Raw genomic sequence first — 19681 nt, forward strand, 5'->3', positions numbered from 1 at the left:
GTCTTTGCAGGCTTTTTTTTTCCATTGCTACTCCCTCCAAATAAGGTTTTTTCAGCCCTAACCAGAGGATAAATTAATATGCTGAAGCTGACCAGAATAAGGACGCCAGCCAGATGAATTTTGTTTTTCTCCCCCCAAAATTAGGTGAGTCTTATACTCCCCAAAATACAGTACAGCGTTTCAATTCTGATCACATGACCCCAAGGATGCTGCCACAGTTCGTAAGTGTGAAAAACGGTTGTAAATCACCTTTTTTCCAGAGCCATTATAATTTTAAATAGTCACTAAACGAACTGTTGTTAAGTCAACCTATTTCTACCTGTTGCGTTACACCTGCAGTGATTCGCTTAAGAACTGCGGCAAGAAAAAGTTATAAAATGGGGCAAACTCACTTAAAAATATTTCACTCTGCAAAGTGTATTTTGGGCTCAATTCTGGTCATAAGTCAAGGACTACCTATATACACTGCTCAAAAAAATAAAGGGAACACTCAAATAGCCACCCCGAGTCTTTGGAGAAGGGTGGCATACAACTCTAATAAATAACAATAATAATAATAACACATCCTAGATCTGAATAAATAAATATTCTCACTGAATATTTCATTTGCACAACTATTCCATTTGCAGAACAGCATGTGAAATTGATTATCAATGTGTTGCTTCCTAAGTGGACAGTTTGATTTCGCAGAAGTTTGATTTACGTGGAGTTATATTGCGTTAAGTGTTCCCTTTATTTTATTTTATTTTTTGAGCAGTATATATAGTATATCCCGTTTGGGGATGCTTATTTCTGCAGTCCCAGGAGCTCCAAACAGCGAGGCTGGGGTAACCATTTAGCTTTGTGACCTTGTCTGTTTTGTCCCCAATTGCTGGTACAGGAACTCCGTGCGCCTGGTCATCCGCAAAGTCCAGTATGCGCCCGAGCGGCCTGGCCCACAGCCCATGGCTGAGACCACCCGGCAATTCCTCATGTCTGACAAGCCCCTGCATTTAGAAGCATCGCTGGATAAAGAGGTACTTGAGTTTGGGAGTTCCAGAGAGGTGGAATATTGCTAATACATGGTACATACTGTTATTTGGTATTCCCATGTCTGATAAACTGCCTATTGTAGTTTATTACATTTACAGTTGTAATATCAGTTTAAGGACTTTCGCTGGTTAGCCATAAGAGGGCGCCAGTACTCTCTCCTGATGATGATGCTGCACCGAGACATACGAATATCGTCCAACATTCTTGATTCCTGGTCCAGAATGTAATGAAAATGAAAATGAAAATTGTAACAATAATTGTGATAATTATTGTTGAATGTTGAATTGTTGTTGAATTATTATGAATGTTGCTGTTTGGGGTTTTTTTTAAAATAATGATAGGGTTTTATATGTTTTTAATATTAGATTTGTTCTACTGTTATATTGTTTTTTATTGCTGTTGTGAGCGGCATACAAATCTAATAAATAAATAAATAAATAAATAAATAAATAGTAAGTTACAATGAAAATCAATCCAATTAAATTAAAAATTGCATAACTATTTCATGCAATTAGCTATATTAAAATCAATCGCACCCATTCATACAACAACCATACAATCGTCCGTTGGCCAGGGGCTAAGCTAAGATCTAATCGGCCCCAAGCCTGGCGAGATAAATGAGACTATTACAAATATTCCAAATAAAAATTAATTAAAACTGAAAAGCTCTCTTTCACCTTTCTTAGAAATATTCCAAAAGAGACAAATCTGAAATAGAGTATATAAGAGAAACTGCAGACCTAGCGATAGGTGGCTATCCAAAAACCATTAAGAACATTATAAACTAAAACGGCTAGAAATAATCTGAACTAAATCTTTAAAGTGGCAACTTAGCGGTCAACAATATAATTGACAAATCAATAGTAAAGATCTTTGGATGGTATCATTACAATTCTATGGAGTTTAAATTTGACTACATATAAGATCCAAATATAAGCAAAATAAGAATGAGAATGTAAATTATGTTAACCTCAACTTATATATGTTATCCCTACTTAGTGAGAAATTACTATATATTAACTTGATATATTCATAAAAATCACTTTTTATAGTCACAGCAAGTTTTTGCTTTTGTGATGCATACTACCTACAGTTCACTTATTTAATGTTTTGTTGTGTCCTATGTGTTATGTTATGGCCTGCACTGGCTGCCGATCAGTTTCCAGTCACAATTCAAAGTGTTGGTATTGACCTTTAAAGCCCTAAATGGCACTGGACCAGAATACCTCTGGAACCGCCTGCTACCGCACGAATCCCAGCGGCCGATAAGGTCCCACAGAGTTGGCCTTCTCCGGGTCCCGTCGACTAAACAATGTCGTCTGGCGGGACCCAGGGGAAGAGCCTTCTCTGTGGGGGCCCCGACCCTCTGGAACCAGCTCCCCCCTGAGATTAGGATTGCCCCCACCCTCCCTGCCTTTCAAAAACTCCTTAAGACCCACCTCTGCCGTCAGGCTTGGGGGAACTAAAACACCTCCCCCTTGCCCATGTTGTTTTGTTGATTGATTTATTGTGTGTCTGTTTTTATATATACTGTTTTTATGAGATTACTAATTTTAAATTGTAATTAGATTGGTGGGCATTGGATTTGGTATTATGTACTGTGCTGTTTTTTTATTATTGTTGTGAGCCGCCCCGAGTTTGCGGAGAGGGGCGGCATATAAATCCAATAAATCTAATCTAATCTAATCTAATCATTTGGCGGGCCCCAGGGAAAGAGCCTTCTCTGTGACGGCCCCGGCCCTCTGGAATCAACTCCCCCCGGAGATTAGAACGGCCCCCACCCTCCTTGTCTTTCGCAAGTTACTTAAGACCCACCTATATCGCCAGACATGGGGGAACTAAGACATCTTCCCCAGGCTTATTATATTTCACATTTGATGTGTATGTGCTGTATGGTTATTAATTGTTGGGGTTTTTATATATTTTATTATTAGATTTGTTCCATTGTTATACTGTTTTTATTACTGTTGTGAGCCGCCCCGAGTCTTCGGAGAGGGGCGGCATACAAATCTAATAAATTGAATTGAATTGAATTGTTCGCATTTTCTTTTTTATAATCAATAAAAATTAATTTTAAAAAAAAGACAATTACGAAAGGCGAGGAGGTTGGGGGCAGTCCGAATGAATCTCCAGGGGGAGTTGATTCCAGAGGGCCGGGGCCCCCATAGAGAAGGCTCTTCCCCTAGGCCCTGCCAAGCGACATTGTCTAGTTGATGGGACTTAGACAAGGCCGACTTTGTGGGATCTGACCGGTCGCTGGGATTCATGTGGTAGAAGGTGGTCCTGCAAGTAATCTGGCCCGATGCCATTTAGGGTTTTAAATGTCTCCAAATATTTGTTTCTTTTATGACCTTGGATACCAGGTTTCTACCAGCTGGAGCAGCCTCCATGGTGGGTGGGTGGGTGGGTGGGTGGTGGCTCGGATGATCGGAGTGGAATTGGGGGTCCCTGGAAGAGGGTTTTCCACGATTGTTGGAGAAGCTGAAGAAGAATTTCTGGGAACCCTTTTCCGAGAAGTTTCCCCTTGAAGGCCCTTCTTGATCTGTGGCTTGTCTCCCCAACAGATCTATTACCACGGGGAACCCATCAACGTCAACGTCCACGTGACCAACAACACCAACAAGATGGTGAAGAAGATTAAAATCTCAGGTATGCTGGAGGTTCTCCCGGTTCGATTTGTGGGGGCAGCATCACGAGGAAGAAGGCAGAGTGGGAAGGGAAGGATAAGAGGAGGAGAGGAGAGAGAAGGATGGAGAAGAGGAGGAGGAGGAGAGAAGAGAAGCGAAACTACTGTATTTTTCGGAGTCTAAGACGCAGCTTTTTCCTCCCTAAAAGAGGCTGAAAATTTGGGCGCGTCTTATACTCTGAATGTAGGGTTGTTTTGTTTTCGGGGGGGTTGGGGGGGAGCTTTTTTACCCCAGCCCTAACTAACTACTAACGATCTTCCCGGCTCTTACTTTGCAGGCTGTTTCATTGCTACTCTCTCAAAAAATGTTTTTCCAGCCCTAAGCCTTTGCAGAGTTTCTTTAATTGCTCTAACTTGCTCTGAGTAAGTTTCTTTCCAGCCCTAACCAGCTGCTAATGATGTTCCCAGCTCTCACTGGCTTGCAGGCTCTTTCATTGTTACTCTCTGCAAAGAATGTTTTCCAAGCCCTAAGTCTGAGCAGGTTTTTTTTTCATTGCTCTACTTGCTCTGAATGTTTCTTTCCAGGTGCTAATGATGCTCCCAGCTATTCCTGGTTTGCAAGCCCTTTCATTGTTACTCTCTGCGAGTAAGGTTTTTTAAAGCCCTAACCAGGGGATAAAATAATGCGCTGAAGCTGATAAGATGCACCTAAATTTTTAGCCTCTGTTAGGGAGAAATAGGCACAGCTTATACTTCAAAAAACACGGCAATTCTTCGCTTCTCTTCTTCTCCTTCACCTCTTCTTTTCTTCTCTTCTCTCTCCTCTCTTCTCTCTTCTCCTTCTCTTCTTTTCTTCTCTTCTCTCTCCTTCTCTCTTCTCTCCTTCTCCTTCTCCTTCTCTTCTTTTCTTTTCTTCTCTTCTCTCTCCTTCTCTCTTCTCTCCTTCTCCTTCTCTTCTTTTCTTTTCTTCTCTCTTCTTCTCTCTTCTCTCCTTCTCCTTCTCCTTCTCTTCTTTTCTTCTCTTCTCTCTCCTTCTCTATTCTCTCCTTCTCCTTCTCTTCTTTTCTTCTCTTCTGTCTCCTTCTCTCTTCTCTCTTCCTTCTCTTCTTTTCTTCTCTTCTCTCTCCTTCTCTCTTCTCTCCTTCTCCTCTTTTCTTCTCTTCTCTCTCCTTCTCTATTCTCTCCTTCTCCTTCTCTTCTTTTCTTCTCTTCTCTCTCCTTCTCTCCTCTCTCCTTCTCCTCCTTCTCTTCTTTTCTTTTCTTCTCTTCTCTCTCCTCTCTTCTCTCCTTCTCCTTCTCTTCTTTTCTTCTCTTCTCTCTCCTTCTCTCTTCTCTCCTTCTCCTTCTCTTCTTTTCTTTTCTTCTCTCTTCTTCTCTCTTCTCTCCTTCTCCTTCTCCTTCTCTTCTTTTCTTCTCTTCTCTCTCCTTCTCTATTCTCTCCTTCTCCTTCTCTTCTTTTCTTCTCTTCTGTCTCCTCCTCTCCTTCTCCTTTTCTTCTTCTCTTCTCCATACTTCTGTCTCCTCTCCTCTCCTCCTTTTCCCTATCCTTCCCTTCCCTCTGTCCTTCCTTCCTCCTCACCTCTCCTCTGTTCCCCTTTCTTTCCATTCCCTCCTCTCCCCACCCTTTCTATCCTTTTCTTTCTTTCTCTTCCCTCCCCTCCCTCCATTCTCCTTCCTTCCCTTCTCTCTTCCTTCCCCCTCCCTTTCCTTCCTTCCTTCCTTCCCTCCCTCTTTCTTCTTCTCCTCTCCTCTTCTTACAAAAGTAACTTTCTGTACATTTTATTTCCTTTTTTTCTTTCATCCCCCCCCCCCAATCTTTTATTTTAGGGTCAAATAATGCAAGAGGGGACCACAATAGTGTGGTCAAAGCTCTGCCCGTTTCTCTTTTTTAAAAAGGAGGGCGCTTCCATGACATCATCCAGGCCACTATTTTGCCCTTTTTGACCATCCCAGGGTAGTTCCATGGACATTCTCCATCAGCTGGCCCACGACCCCTCGGTGCCCCCCAAATGTTTGTATATATCTCTCTCTCTTCCTGCTTGCTTTCCAGTTCGCCAGTATGCGGACATCTGCCTCTTCAACACTGCCCAGTATAAGTGCCCGGTGGCCGTGGAGGAAACTGAGTGAGTATCCAACCGGTGGGCACAGCCGCTGCCTTGCCAAGACCCCCGTCCCAGGGCTCCAGATGCAGAATGGGAATGGGAATTAGACCTTGCCCCCCCTGACCAATAAATGTGATGTATGGTGTGATTGGATTGGATTGTCCGACTGAGTGTTATACAGTGAACCCTCGATCATCGCGAGGGTTCCGTTCCAGGACCCCACGCGATGATCGATTTTTTAGCGAAGTAGCGGTGCGGAAGTAAAAACACCATCTGCGCGTGCGCAGATGGTGTTTTTGCTTCCACTGCCGCCCGCCCTTCGCCCGCCCACCCCGTTGCTCGCGCCTGGGGTGCGCGCGCGTTTGGGGACTCCCTAGATCCGCTCCCCAGCTGGGGAGCGGATCTAGGGAGTCCCGAAACGCGCGCGCTTTCCCCAGCAACGCGCGCGCTTTCCCCAGCAACGCGCGCGCGGTGGGGACTCCCTAGATCCGCTCCCCAGCTGGGGAGCGGATCTAGGGAGTCCCCACCCTGCGCGCGTTGCTGGGGAAAGCGCGCGCGTTTCGGGACTCCCTAGATCCGCTCCCCAGCTGGGGAGCGGATCTAGGGAGTCCCCAAACTGCAGCGCGCGTTGCTGGGGAAAGCGCGCGCGTTTCGGGACTCCCTAGATCCGCTCCCCAGCTGGGGAGCGGATCTAGGGAGTCCCCACCCCGCGCGCGTTGCTGGGGAAAGCGCGCGCGTTTCGGGACTCCCTAGATCCGCTCCCCAGCTGGGGAGCGGATCTAGGGAGTCCCCACCCCGCGCGCGTTGCTGGGGGAAAGCGCGCGCGTTTCGGGACTCCCTAGATCCGCTCCCCAGCTGGGGAGCGGATCTAGGGAGTCCCCAAACGCAGCGCGCGTTGCTGGGGAAAGCGCGCGCGTTTCGGGACTCCCTAGATCCGCTCCCCAGCTGGGGAGCGGATCTAGGGAGTCCCCACCCCGCGCGCGTTGCTGGGGAAAGCCGCGCGCGTTTCGGGACTCCCTAGATCCGCTCCCCAGCTGGGGAGCGGATCTAGGGAGTCCCCACCCCCGCGCGCGTTGCTGGGGAAAGCGCGTGCGTTTCGGGACTCCCTAGATCCGCTCCCCAGCTGGGGAGCGGATCTAGGGAGTCCCCAAACGCGCGCGCTTTCCCCAGCTGGGGAGCGGAGCTGGGATGTCCCCAAGCGCGTGCCGCCCGCCCCGCCCACGCCGTTGCTCGCGCCAAAGAGGGGGAAGACCCAGGGAAGCCTCTGCCCGGCGGGGAAACTCCACCATCTATGCATGCGTGGAAGGGCACGCATGCGCAGATGGTGGAGTTTACTTCCTGGTTGAAAACTCGCGAAATAGCCCTTTCGCGATACTTGAACACGCGAAACTCGAGGGTTCACTGTATAGGGTTTTTGGTTGTACTTTTTTTTTAATATATTAGATTTGTTCTACGTGCTTTGTTTTCTACTTATTCTGTGAGCCACCCAGAGTTTTCGGAGACGGACGGCATACAAATCTAATAAATTGAATTGAATTGAACAGGAATAGAATAGGGTGGAAATGGTATGGAAAGGAATAGAACAAAACACAGAATGGAATGAGATGGAATAGAATAGAATACAATACAATACAATAGTATAGAATGGAATGGAATAGAATAGAACAGAACAGAACAGGAAGAACAGAATAGAATACAATACAATAGAATACAATACAATACCAATTGAATGGAATAGAACAGAATAGAAAGAACAGAACAGAATAGAATACAATAGAATAGAATAACATAGATAGTACAAATGGGATTGGGATGGAAGAGAAGAGAAGAATAAAAGAAATAATACAAATGGGATGGAATGAGATAGGAGAATAGAATAGAATAGAATAATTTTGTGTGTGTGATTGGGTACCCAAAGACTTCGTGATTAGGTCCACAAGGATGGGCACTTGTGCAAGAACATACGATCCACTGTCACTTTGCAGAAGTATTACTGTAGACAGGTAGCCTTCGAGTTGCAACCAAAATTAAGCCCCACAATTATGGTTCTGAGTCGAGATGGACGTAAAGCAGGACATGTGAGGATGTCATTGGCCAGAGCAAATATTGTGTGTGATGTCCTTTGTGTGATGATGTCATTTGACACGGATCTCGCTGATCCTTCCTCGCCCAACGTGGATAGCGTGGTGTAACTTATTAGGGTTTATTTTGCGTTTTTCCAGCCTTAAGCATCTCACGTGCTGTTTCTGCAATAATTTCCAATAACCTTTCTTGTCCTTTTCTAGTTATTAGGCTTCCCACCCCCACCCCATAAGATCTTGTTCTGTGAGCATTTTCCTCTAATAAGGAAGACTCTGCTTGCTCCTTTCTCTGAGATATGCATATTTATGCCCACAAACACTTTCTCATTTAATGGAAACTTGCATTGTAAAACTCCAGAGGAGACAATAAAAACAGCTGCAGTTGGGTTGGTGTGGTCGTTTAGAAAGTGCAAATTAGATCCTGAACTGAATCAATTTCCTGTCGGCCTTGTACACACGTCCTCATCCCCCTCCCTGACCCAAGATTTGTTCCACAATCACAAAAAATATTCCAGTTGTCAGACAATTTACAGAGATAGATAGATGGATGGATGGATGGATGGGTGGATAGATAGATAGATAGATAAGGTAGGTAGGTAGGTATATAGGTAGATAGATAGATAGATAGATAGATAGATAGATAGATAGATAGATAGATAGATAGATAGATAGATGATAGATAGACAGACAGACAGACAGATAGATAAGGTAGGTAGGTAGGTAGGTAGGTATATAGGTAGATAGATAGATAGATAGATAGATAGATAGATAGATAGATAGATAGATAGATAGATAGATGATAGATAGAGAGATAGAGAGTAGAGAGATAGAGAGATAGAGAGATACATAGATAATAGATAGATAGATAGATAGATAGATAGATAGATAGATAGATAGATAGATAGATAGAAAGAAAATGGTTAAAAATGTGGAAAAATAGGAGATACTCTAGGTAAATAAACAGATGATGATGGATAGATAGATAAACAAACAGACACAGACTGAAGAGATATAGAGATTATATAAGTAGGAGACAGAGGTGATGGAGAGAGAGAAAGAGAGAGAGCATGATCATGGAAGCCTAGGGCTCGAAGGAACCTTAGAAGTCATCTACTCCAGCCCGCCTCCCAAGGCAGGAGACCTTATACAATCCGCAACCCTTTTATTTTGAATTCGTGCTGAGAAATGAAGGTCGCAAACGGCAGCGCTTAAGCTTGTGTCATTCCACAAGGCCCTGGTGGCACCGCACGCTCTCTTCTGCCCCTCCCCTGCAGCGATGTGGTGGCGCCCAGTTCAACCTTCTGCAAAGTCTACACCCTGACCCCGTTCCTGGCCAACAACCGGGAAAAGCGCGGACTGGCCTTGGATGGGAAGCTGAAGCACGAAGACACCAACTTGGCTTCCAGCACCCTGTGAGTGGCTCCTTCCTCCGCGGGGGCCTTGGGGGTGGGTTTGCATGGAGCACAGATGCGCCCAGGGTCCAGGAATGGACCGCAAGGGTGGACTTTGCCTGGTTTGCAAGATCCCCTAGCCAACCCCTATGGACTTCATCTCCCAGGGTTCCCCAGTCAACCTGTGTGAACTAACTCCCATTATTATTATTATTATTATTATTATTATTTATTGGATTTGTATGCCGCCCCTCTCCGCAGACTCGGGGCGGCTAACAACAGCAGTAAAACAGTATAATCCAATACTAAAAAACAGTTAAAAGCCCATTATATAAAAACCAAACATACAGACAGACATACCACGCGTAAATTGTAAAGGCCTAAGGGGAAAGTGTATCTCAATTCCCCCATGACTGGCGGCAGAGGTGGGTTTTAAGAAGCTTACAAAAGGCAAGGAGGATGGGGGCAATTCTAATCTCTGGGGGGAGTTGGTTCCAGAGGGCCGGGGCCACCACAGAGAAGGCTCTTCCCCTGGGTCTCGCCAAATGACATTGTTTGGTTGATGGGACCCGGAGAAGACCCACTCTTTGGGACCTAACCGGTCGCGGGGATTCATACAGCATTCCCTTAGCCAACAGGTATGGACTTCAACTCCCAGAATTCCCCAGTCAATTTGCGTGAACTAACTCCCATAATCCCTTAGACAACACATATAGAGCCAGGGTGGCGCAGCAGGTAGAGTGCTGTACTGCAGGCCACTGAAGCTGACTGTAGATCTGTAGGTCAGCGGTTCAAGTCTCATCACCGGCTCAAGGTTGACTCAGCCTTCCATTCTTCCGAGGTGGGTACAACGAGGACCCAAATTGTGGGGGCAATATGCTGGCTCTGTTAAAAAAAAGTGCTATTGGTAACATGTTGTAAGCCGCCCTGAGTCTAAGGAGAAGGGCGGCATAAAAATCGAATAAATAAATAAAAATAAATAAATATGGACTTTCTCCCAGAATTATCCCAGTTAACATGTGTGAAGTATCTTCCATAATCTCTCAGCCAACCCATCTGGACTTCAACTCCCAGAATTCCCCAGTCAACTTGTGTGAACTAATGTGAACTATACGGAGTTCTGCACTCGGAAGGCAACTTAGGGAAGGACAAAGCCTTAAAATGTAGGAAAGTTCTCATATTTGACCTCTGTTGTTTTTTAATTTGCCTGAGGCCAATAATTCTTTTCTCTCCATCCGGCAGGTTGAGGGAAGGCGCCAACAAGGAGGTTTTGGGGATTATCGTCTCCTACAAAGTGAAGGCCAAGCTGGTGGTGTCTCGAGGGGGGTAAGTCCAGGGGGTCCTCCACTTACGACCACAAGGGGCCTGAGGTTCCCCCGGCGTTTCCTCGCCCGTTTGACCCCAGGGCCTCTTTTGCCTGCTGTGTATATGGCCCCTGGGGGCTTCTGCACCGGAGACAAAACCCTTCCGGGTCCGATCACACTGGGTCAATAAAGAATTCTCTTCTCTTCTCTTCTATCCTGTCCTGTCCTCTTCCCTATTTAGTTCTAGTTCTATTCCATTCCATTCCTATTCCTAGTCTAGTCTAGTTTAGTCTATTGCTCTAGTCTATTCTACTCTATTCTACTCTATTCTTCATTCCAATATTCTGTTCTATTCTATTCCTTCTCCTATTCTAGTCTATTCTTTCTAAATTCTATTCTATTCTATTCGATTCTACTCTGTCCTGTCCTGTCCTACCTATTCTAGTTCTAGTTCTAATTCTACTACTATTTCATCCCTATTGCTATTCTATTGCTATTCTATTCTATTCTTCTATTGCTTTATTCTGTTCTATTCTTTCTAAATTCTATTCTATTCTATTCTACTCTGTTCTGTCCTGTCCTATTCCCAGTTCTAGTTCTAATTCTACTACTACCGTGTTTCCCCGAAAATAAGACACTGTCTTATATTAATTTTTGCTTCAAAAGTTGTGCTACGTCTTATTTTCGGGGGGTGCCTTATATTTCTCAAATAAGACAAATTCACAGGCAGAAAAGCTGACACCCCCAAAGAAAGTGTACCATACGGTACACTGATTGCGGTACAGTAACTGTCAGTATGGCACCCACACACACAAACGACGGCACTTATATGGTACAACAGTATACTCCCGCTATTGCAGCTTCCGGCCACCAGAGGAGCTACAGTCTACGCACTGTAGTGGAGACTGTAATGGCGGTGAGACAGCAGCAGACTGTGTCTGCTGTACTGGACGGTACAAAGCGATGGAAGGGGCCAGCAGGGGACGCCACATTATTACGGTACCGCTATGAACAGCTTTGAATGGTACCATATGTTTTTCCACCGTACCGTATGTAAACTTGACTATGCCTTATTTTTGGGGGGTGCCTTATACAGTATTAGCAAATTCTGCAAAACCTCTGACATGCCTTACTTTCGGGGTACGTCTTATTTTCGGGGGAAACAGGGTATATCATTCCATTCCTGTTCTGTTCTGTTCTATTCCATTCCATTCTTCTATCGCTTTATTCTATTCTATTCTTTCTGAATTCTATTCTATTCTATTCTTCATTTCCTTCTCATATTCTAGTCTATTATTTCTAAATTCTACTCTATTCTATTCTACTCTGTCCTCTCCTTTTCCCTATTCTAGTTCTACTTCTAATTCTACTACTATTTCATTCCTATTCCTCGTCTAGTCTAGACTATTCTTTTGCTTTATTCTGTTCTGTTCTAATTATGACAATTATGATTATGATTATAATTAATGATAATGATAATTCTATTCTCCTATTCTACGGTGTTCCGTTCCGTCCTGTGGAGTTCTAACTCTCTTCTCTCCTCTCCTTCCAACGGCAGCTTGCTGGGAGATCTTGCCTCCAGGTAACCCCTTTCGGATTCTACCTGTGCTGACCAAATGCAGTGCAACCTCCCTCCACCAGGGGCCTCCACCACGGAAAGTCAAAACAGTCAAGGGATGTGGCTGCAGACACTAAGCAGGGAAGCCATCTTGACTTTTCTGACCTCCTCTGTGGAATCCCCTGCCTTCACGTGCAGAGACCTGATCCCGTTCCTCATCTAGCAGGGAATACTGTTGTCTCGTTGCTACAACACTGATGGCGTTCCCTAGTTTGGTGATGAGAAGTCTACAAGAAAACAATCAAGCTCAGAGAGCACCCAGGACAGGAAACATACACAAAATACACTGCTCAAAAAAATAAAGGGAACACTTAAAAACAACACAATATAATTCCAAGTAAATCAAACTTCTGTGAAATCAAACTGTCCACTTAGGAAGCAACACTGATTGACAAATCAATTTCTTTTTGATGTCAGCGCATTCAACTTTGTACAGAACAAATTATTCAATGGGGATATTTCATTCATTTAGATCTAGGGTGTGTTCTTTGAGGGTTCCCTTTACATATATACAGTATGTTGTTTTGGTAAATACATATATGTTGGTTTGGTAAATATACCAAACCAACATATATAAGAAAAAAGAAAAAAGAAGAGAGAGAAAAAATATATGGATAACCATCTGTCTGAAGTAGTGTAGGGTTTCCTGTCTAAGCAGGGGGTTAGATCCTGTCTAAGCAGGATCTCCAGAGTCCCTTCCAACTCTTGTTGATGTTGTTGTTGTTGTTGTTATTATTATTATTATAATATATGCATATTACAGTATTACGTATGACTATCATAAGTCTATTACGTTCTTAACTTTATTTTTCTTCCTATCCCAATTACCTTTCATCACCCATCGTGTCCTATGTAATATTATTGATTGTTTCAATTTTTACGTGTGTGTTGTGTTCCAACCATTTCCGTGTCCTCTTCATCCTGTAGTTGCATCGATCATTTTGCAGATCTCTGCACATTTATAGTGTTTGTAGGGATTATGTCTGTTTTTTCCAAAATTGCGCATAGAGAAGTCTGGTGGCTGTTATCATGTGTAATGTTATATTATATGTAATTATAATGTGTAATATTATATGTAATTATAATGTGTAATATATGTAATTATAATGTGTAATGTTATATGTAATTATAATGTGTAATATATGTAATTATAATGTGTAATATTATATGTAATTATACCCTAACCCTAACCTGTTTTTATTTCCAGCGACGTGGCCGTCGAACTGCCATTCACTCTGATGCATCCCAAACCCAAGGAAGAGTTGTTACACCGAGAGGGTGAGTCTATCCACGTGAGAAGGAGGCAGATTAGCATCCTTCTTGGAAAGACCTTCATGAGGACTGCTGTCTTGAGAGGGCTGGCTAGTTGAAGAATTAAGTCTGCTGGGACGAAGGGGTGGGTGAATTACACTTGCTGTCCAAGGAAACCCAATTGATTGGCTTTGTTTTCTTGTTTTTTTAGTGCCCGAAAACGAAGCTCCCATCGACACCAATCTCATAGAACTTGACACCAAGTAAGTCAAATGACTTTGTGTGTGTTTGTGTGTGCGTGTTCACTGACCGATGCCTATTTTTCACACCTAACGACCAATTGCAGCATCCCCTATGGTCATGTGATCAAAATTCAGACTTTTAGCAACTGATTCGTATGTATGACCGTGAGTGTTGTAGTGTCCCGAGGGGGGGTGGGGTCATGTGATCCTCTTTTGCAACCTTTGGGGAAAATCCAGATTAGCATAGCAATAGCGTTTAGACTTATGGTTTAGGTTTAGGTTTATTGGATTTATATGCCGCCCCTCTCCGCAAACTCGGGGCGGCTCACAACAATAATAAAAAACAGTACAGTACACAATACCAAATCCAATGCCCACCCATCCAGTTCCAATTTAAATTAATAATCTTATAAAAAACAGTATATATAAAAAACAGGCACACAGTCAATCAATCAACAAAACAACATGGGCAAGGGGGAGGTGTTTTAGTTCCCCCATGCCTGACGGCAAAGGTGGGTCTTAAGGAGTTTACGAAAGGCAGGGAGGGTGGGGGCAATCCTAATCTCAGGGGGGAGCTGGTTCCAGAGGGTTGGGGCCCCCACAGAGAAGGCTCTTCCCCTGGGTCCCGCCAGATGACATTGTTTAGTCGACGGGACCCGGAGAAGGCCAACTCTGTGGGACCTAACCGGTCGCTGGGATTCGTGCGGCAGGAGGCGGTCCCGAAGATATTCTGGTCCGGTGCCATGAAGGGCTTTATAGGTCATAACCAACACTTTGAATTGTGACCGGAAACTGATCGGCAGCCAATGCAGACTGCGGAGTGTTGGAGTGATATGGGCATACTTGGAGAAGCCCATAATTGCTCTCGCAGCTGCATTCTGCACGATCTGAAGTTTCCGAACACTCTTCAAAGGTAGCCCCATGTAGAGAGCGTTACAGTAGTCGAGCCTCAAGGTGATGAGGGCATAAACCGCTTCCTAGTGCTTCTCCAGCCCTCTCTAAGTGATTGACAGAATGAGCCTCTTGGAAGGAAGGAAGGAAGGAAGGAAGGAAGGAAGGAAGGAAGGAAGGAAGGAAGGAAGGAAGGGAGTTGACAGAATCAGCCTCTTGCCCCAATAATCTGGGTCCTTCACTTGAACCACCTCGGAAGGAAGGAAGGCTGGAGCCGGTGGTGAGATCTACACTTGCGACCGTCATAAATATGAACCCGTTGTCAAGCATTCAAATGTAAATCGCGTGTCCGCAGCGGTCATAAGTGTGAAAAAAGGCCATAAGTCCCCCTTTTATTCCCCACACCGTTGTAACTTCGAACAGTCACTAAGCAAGGACTACCTGTATTGGGGAAAACCCCTATTGTTCGTTTTTTTCCCCACTAGTGTGGGAAAACCCCCCACCAATTATCGATCACTTTTTTTTTTCAACGCCGTTGAAACGGTCACTAAATGGAACATCGTAAGTCGAGGACTACCTGGAATGGGGAGAAACGGCTCCGTCCACAGAAAAATCAATCTCTAGCTGGGTTTATTTGCCCAACTTTCTCCAGCCCCCTGACCAGTGAAGGGGGACAAAAAATTTTACTACTACACTGTGAGCGTGGCTTATTTTGTGGGTGTGGCTTGTGGGCCATGTGACTAGGTGGGGAGTGGCTTAATGATCATGTGACCGGGATGGCTTAAAGGTCATGTGACTCGCATCACTCCCGTCAAGAATTAGAGTGCCTGGCCTCGCCTCAAAGAGAGACAATTTTCCTATCTATTTACTATTACTGAACCTCGAAAATATACTATTTAATTATATATTTTAACTTGTGGGGTTTTTAAAATTAATTTAAATATTGGATTTGTTGTACATTGTGTTGCTGTTGCTGTGAGCCGCCCCGAGTCTGCGGAGAGGGGCGGCATACAAATCTGATTAAACTTAAACTTAAACTTAAACATATATTTATACATACATATTACCTACAGGCACACAAAAATATACATTATCTGCTATATAAAGCATATGTACACACACACACGTGCACAGCTCTTCTAAAATTATACACATTCAACCTCATTTACTGCAATAGGAAAAATATACTGGAGTCTGGAGGACGGAAGGAAAAGGGGGGACACGATCGAAACATTTAAGTAGGTTAAAGGGTTCAATAAGGTTCAGGAGGGAAGTGTTTTCAATAGGAAAGTGAACACAAGAACAAGGGGGCACAACCTGAGGTTAGTTGGGGGAAAGATCAGAAACAACATGATAAAATATTATTTTACTGAAAGAGGAGTAGATGCTTGGAATAAACTTCCAGCAGATGTGGTTGGTCAATCCACAGGAACTGAATTTAAACAGGCCTGGGATAAACATAGATCCATCCTAAGATAAAATACAGGAAATAGTATAAGGGCAGACGAGATGGACTATGATGGACACAAGAACAAGGGGACACAATCTGAGGTTAGTTGGGGGAAGATCAGAAGCAACGTTAGAAAATATTATTTGACTGAAAGAGTCATAAATGCTTGGAACAAACTTCCAGCAGACGTGGTTGGTCAATCTACAGGAACTGAATGTAAACATGCCTGGGATAAACATAGATCCATCCTAAAATAAAATACAGGAAATAGCATAAGGGCAGACTAGATGGACCACGAGGTCTTTTTCTGCCATCAGTCTTCTAGGTTTCTATACCCAGAGCCCAAAAGGGGGGGGGGGGGGAAGGGGGAAAAATTCAAAATTTTTCTATCAGTTCTGCATACCTGACCATACCTGTAGGAGCCCCTCACTGCCCCTGACCCATTTTCCCTCTCTCCTTTTTTGGTGCCCCAGTGACGACGACATCGTCTTCGAAGATTTCGCCCGGCAGAGACTCAAATGCATGAAGGATGAGGAAGAGGAGGCCGACGGGACCAACTCGCCGCAGCTGAACGACAGATAAACCGCCCGCCTTCCTCAAACACCCCCCCCCCAGTTTCCACTCCCAGCACTCCCCCGCCTCTTTTTCTATCAGTTTTTGGAAGTTGCGTTGTTTTTCAAACGTTGGTCTGGAGCCTAAAGCGAAGACGGGAACGCCCTTCGCTCTCCTGCAAAAGCTGGCCTGCGTTCGAATGTTACGGACGGAGGGGCGTCTAAGAAGGGGGCTGCATCGTTCGAGCCACACTCGGGGCATGCGTGGGTGTGCATGTGGGTGGGTGGGTGCTGGGGGGGGTGACGTGATTGTATCGGAACCAGGAGGGTCTCTGAGTGTGGTTGATTTCATGCAGACGTTTTGCTATCCAACTAGGGAACGTCATCCGTGCAAGAAGAAAGGAGGAGGAGGACTGTGGGGATTCTTGGCGTTCTCTTTGAGCTTGGTAGTTTTCTTGCAAATGTTTCGTGACCCAACTAGGGAACATTATCAGTGTTAGAAGTCTACAGAGGGGGCGGCATACAAATCTAATAAATGATAATGATGATGATGATGATGATGATGATGATGATGATGATGATGATAATAATAATAATAATAATAATAATAATAATAATAATAATAGAAGGGAGGAGGAGGAAGAGAAGGAGAAAGAGGATTGTGCGGCCCTTGGTGCTCGTGAGCTTGATAGTTTTTGGAGAGGGGTGGCATACAAATCTAAAAAATTATTATTAATTATTATTATTATTATTTCTTGCAGACGTTTCATGGCCCAACTTGGGAACTTCATCAGTTCTAGAAAGGAGTGTTGTTTGTGGAGGAGGAGGAGGAGGAGTGTAGGGTCCTTGGTGCTCTCTTGAGCTTCATTTTCTTGCAAACATTTTGTGACCCATCTAGGTAACATGATCAGTTCTAGAAGGGAGTGTGGTTTGTGGAGGAGGGGGAGGAAGAGGATGACTATTAGGGCCTTAGTGCTCTCTGAGCTTGGTAGTTTTCATGCAGACGTTTCGCGACCCAGCTAGGGAACGTCATCCATACAAGAAGAAAGGAGGAGGAGGAGGACTGTGGGGGTCCTTGGCGTTCTCTTTGAGCTTAGTAGTTTTCTTGCAAATGTTTCGTGACCCAACTAGGGAACATTATCAGTGTTAGAAGGGAGGAGGAGGAAGAGGAGGAGAAAGAGGGTTGTGCGGTCCTTGGTGCTCTTGAGCTTGATAGTTTTGAGAGAGGGGTGGCATACAAATCTAATTAATTATTATTAATTATTATTATTATTTCTTGCAGACATTTCATGGCCCAACTAGGGAACATCATCAGTTCTAGAAGGGAGTGTTGTTTGTGGAGGAGGAGCAGGAGGAGGAGAGGGAGGACTGTAGGGTCCTTGGTGTTCTCTTGAGCTTGGTAGTCTTCTTGCAAATGTTTTGTGACCCATCTAGGCAACATGATCAGTGCTAGAAGGGAGTGGGGTTTGTGGTGGAGGAAGAGGAGGCGGTTGACTGCTGGATCCTGTTGGGTTCTCCCCCTAAGCAGGGGGTTGGACTAGAAGACCTCCAAGGTCCCTTCCAACTCTGTTGTTCTATTTTACCAATTGGATGTAAACAGACTACATATACAGTGATCCCTCATTTTTCGCTGGGGATGCATTCCAAGACCCCCTGCGAAGTAGAGGAAAGATATTTTTTAATGTATTTAACCAGTATTTGGACTTTTAAAACCCACCCTTTGCATGAAACAGTCGTTCTATCACGTTTCTCAGTTGGAGCTACATGTGATATAGTAGAGTAGTAGATGCTTGGAACAAACTTACAGCAGACGTGGTTGGTAAATCCACAGTCACTGAATTGAAACATGCCTGGGATAAATCTAGATCCATTGTAAGATAAAATACAGGAAATAGTATAAGGGCAGACTAGATGGACCATGGGGTCTTTTTCTGCCGTCAGTCTTCTATGTTTCTATGGCAGAACAGTGTATACATTATCTGCTATATAAAGCATAGGTACACACACACACACACACACAGCTCTTCTAAAATTATACACATTCAACCTCATTTACTGCGATAGGAAAATATACTGGAATCTGGAGGACGGAAGGGAAAGGGGGGACATGATCGAAACATTTAAATATGTTAAAAAGTTAAATAAGGTCCAGCTGAGAAGTGTTTTTAATAGGAAAGTGAACCCAAGAACAAGGGGGCACAATCTGAGGTTAGTTGGGGGAAAGATCAGAAGCAACGGGAGAAAATATTATTTTACTGAAAGTGTAGTAGATGCTTGGAACAAACTTCCAGCAGACGTGGTTGGTCAATCCACAGGAACTGAATTGAAACACGCCTGGGATAAACACAGATCCATCCTAAGATAAAATACAAGAAATAGTATAAGGGCAGACGAGATGGACCAGGAGGTCTTTTTCTGCTGTCAATCTTCTATGTTTCTATGATATCCCACCAGTTTCTTTAATAAAGTAATTAATGAATTTAATGAATTTTTAATGGATTTAAAATTTTTAATGGATTTGAGCCCCCTTTGAAAAACCCGTGAAGTAGCGAATCCGTGAAAGATGAACCACGGAGTAGCGAGGGATTACGGTGTAATAATACAGTTAATTGTTGGCATTCAGTTGTTTTGTTGAAGATGTTTTGTGGCCCAACTAGGTAACACCATCAGTCGAGTTTGCTCTCCGTTTATCTACTGTGACTTGCCCAATCAATATGGGTGTAAGTGTTGGTTTCTTGTGAAGTCCTTGGTGGTCTATGAGCTTGGCGTTTTTTCTTTCAGATGTTTCATTAACATTTTTAGATGTTTTTTAAATGTATTAGATTTGCTTACATTGTTGTTGTTGTTGTGAGCCGCTCCGAGTCTTCAGAGAGGGGAGGCATACAAATCTAATAAATTATTATTATTATTATTATTATTATTATTATTATTATTATTATTATTATTAGCATCAGTAGCATTAAGGGTACAGTGGTACCTCATGATACGAACCCCTCGTCTTACAAACAACCCGAGATACGAACCCGGGGTTCAGAAATTTTTTGCCTCTTCTTACGAACTTTTTCCTTCTTACGAACCTGCCGCCGAGAAGCCCCGCCGCCCGGCTGTTGCTTTTTGAAACAGCCGGGGGGCTTCTCAGCGG

The 19681-nt window shown here is 44.1% G+C and overlaps 1 protein-coding gene across 2 annotated transcripts in view; it reads left to right on the forward strand.

Annotated features, from left to right (window-relative positions):
* The window catches only part of ARRB1 (arrestin beta 1), a 67067-nt gene extending 47386 nt beyond the window's left edge, over positions 1-19681 (forward strand). The window contains exons 8-16 of one of the 2 annotated variants that reach the window (XM_070749424.1): positions 881-1016; positions 3597-3681; positions 5709-5781; positions 9116-9253; positions 10475-10558; positions 12095-12118; positions 13362-13432; positions 13617-13668; positions 16462-19681. In XM_070749424.1, coding sequence (XP_070605525.1) covers positions 881-1016; positions 3597-3681; positions 5709-5781; positions 9116-9253; positions 10475-10558; positions 12095-12118; positions 13362-13432; positions 13617-13668; positions 16462-16570 — 772 coding nt within the window. In that variant the 3' untranslated portion in view covers positions 16571-19681. The remainder of the gene's footprint in view (positions 1-880; positions 1017-3596; positions 3682-5708; positions 5782-9115; positions 9254-10474; positions 10559-12094; positions 12119-13361; positions 13433-13616; positions 13669-16461) is intronic. The other variant, XM_070749425.1, reaches the window with a different exon arrangement.

Source organism: Erythrolamprus reginae, chromosome 4 (genome assembly GCF_031021105.1).
Source record: "Erythrolamprus reginae isolate rEryReg1 chromosome 4, rEryReg1.hap1, whole genome shotgun sequence".
Classification (NCBI taxonomy): Eukaryota; Metazoa; Chordata; class Lepidosauria; order Squamata; family Dipsadidae; genus Erythrolamprus; species Erythrolamprus reginae.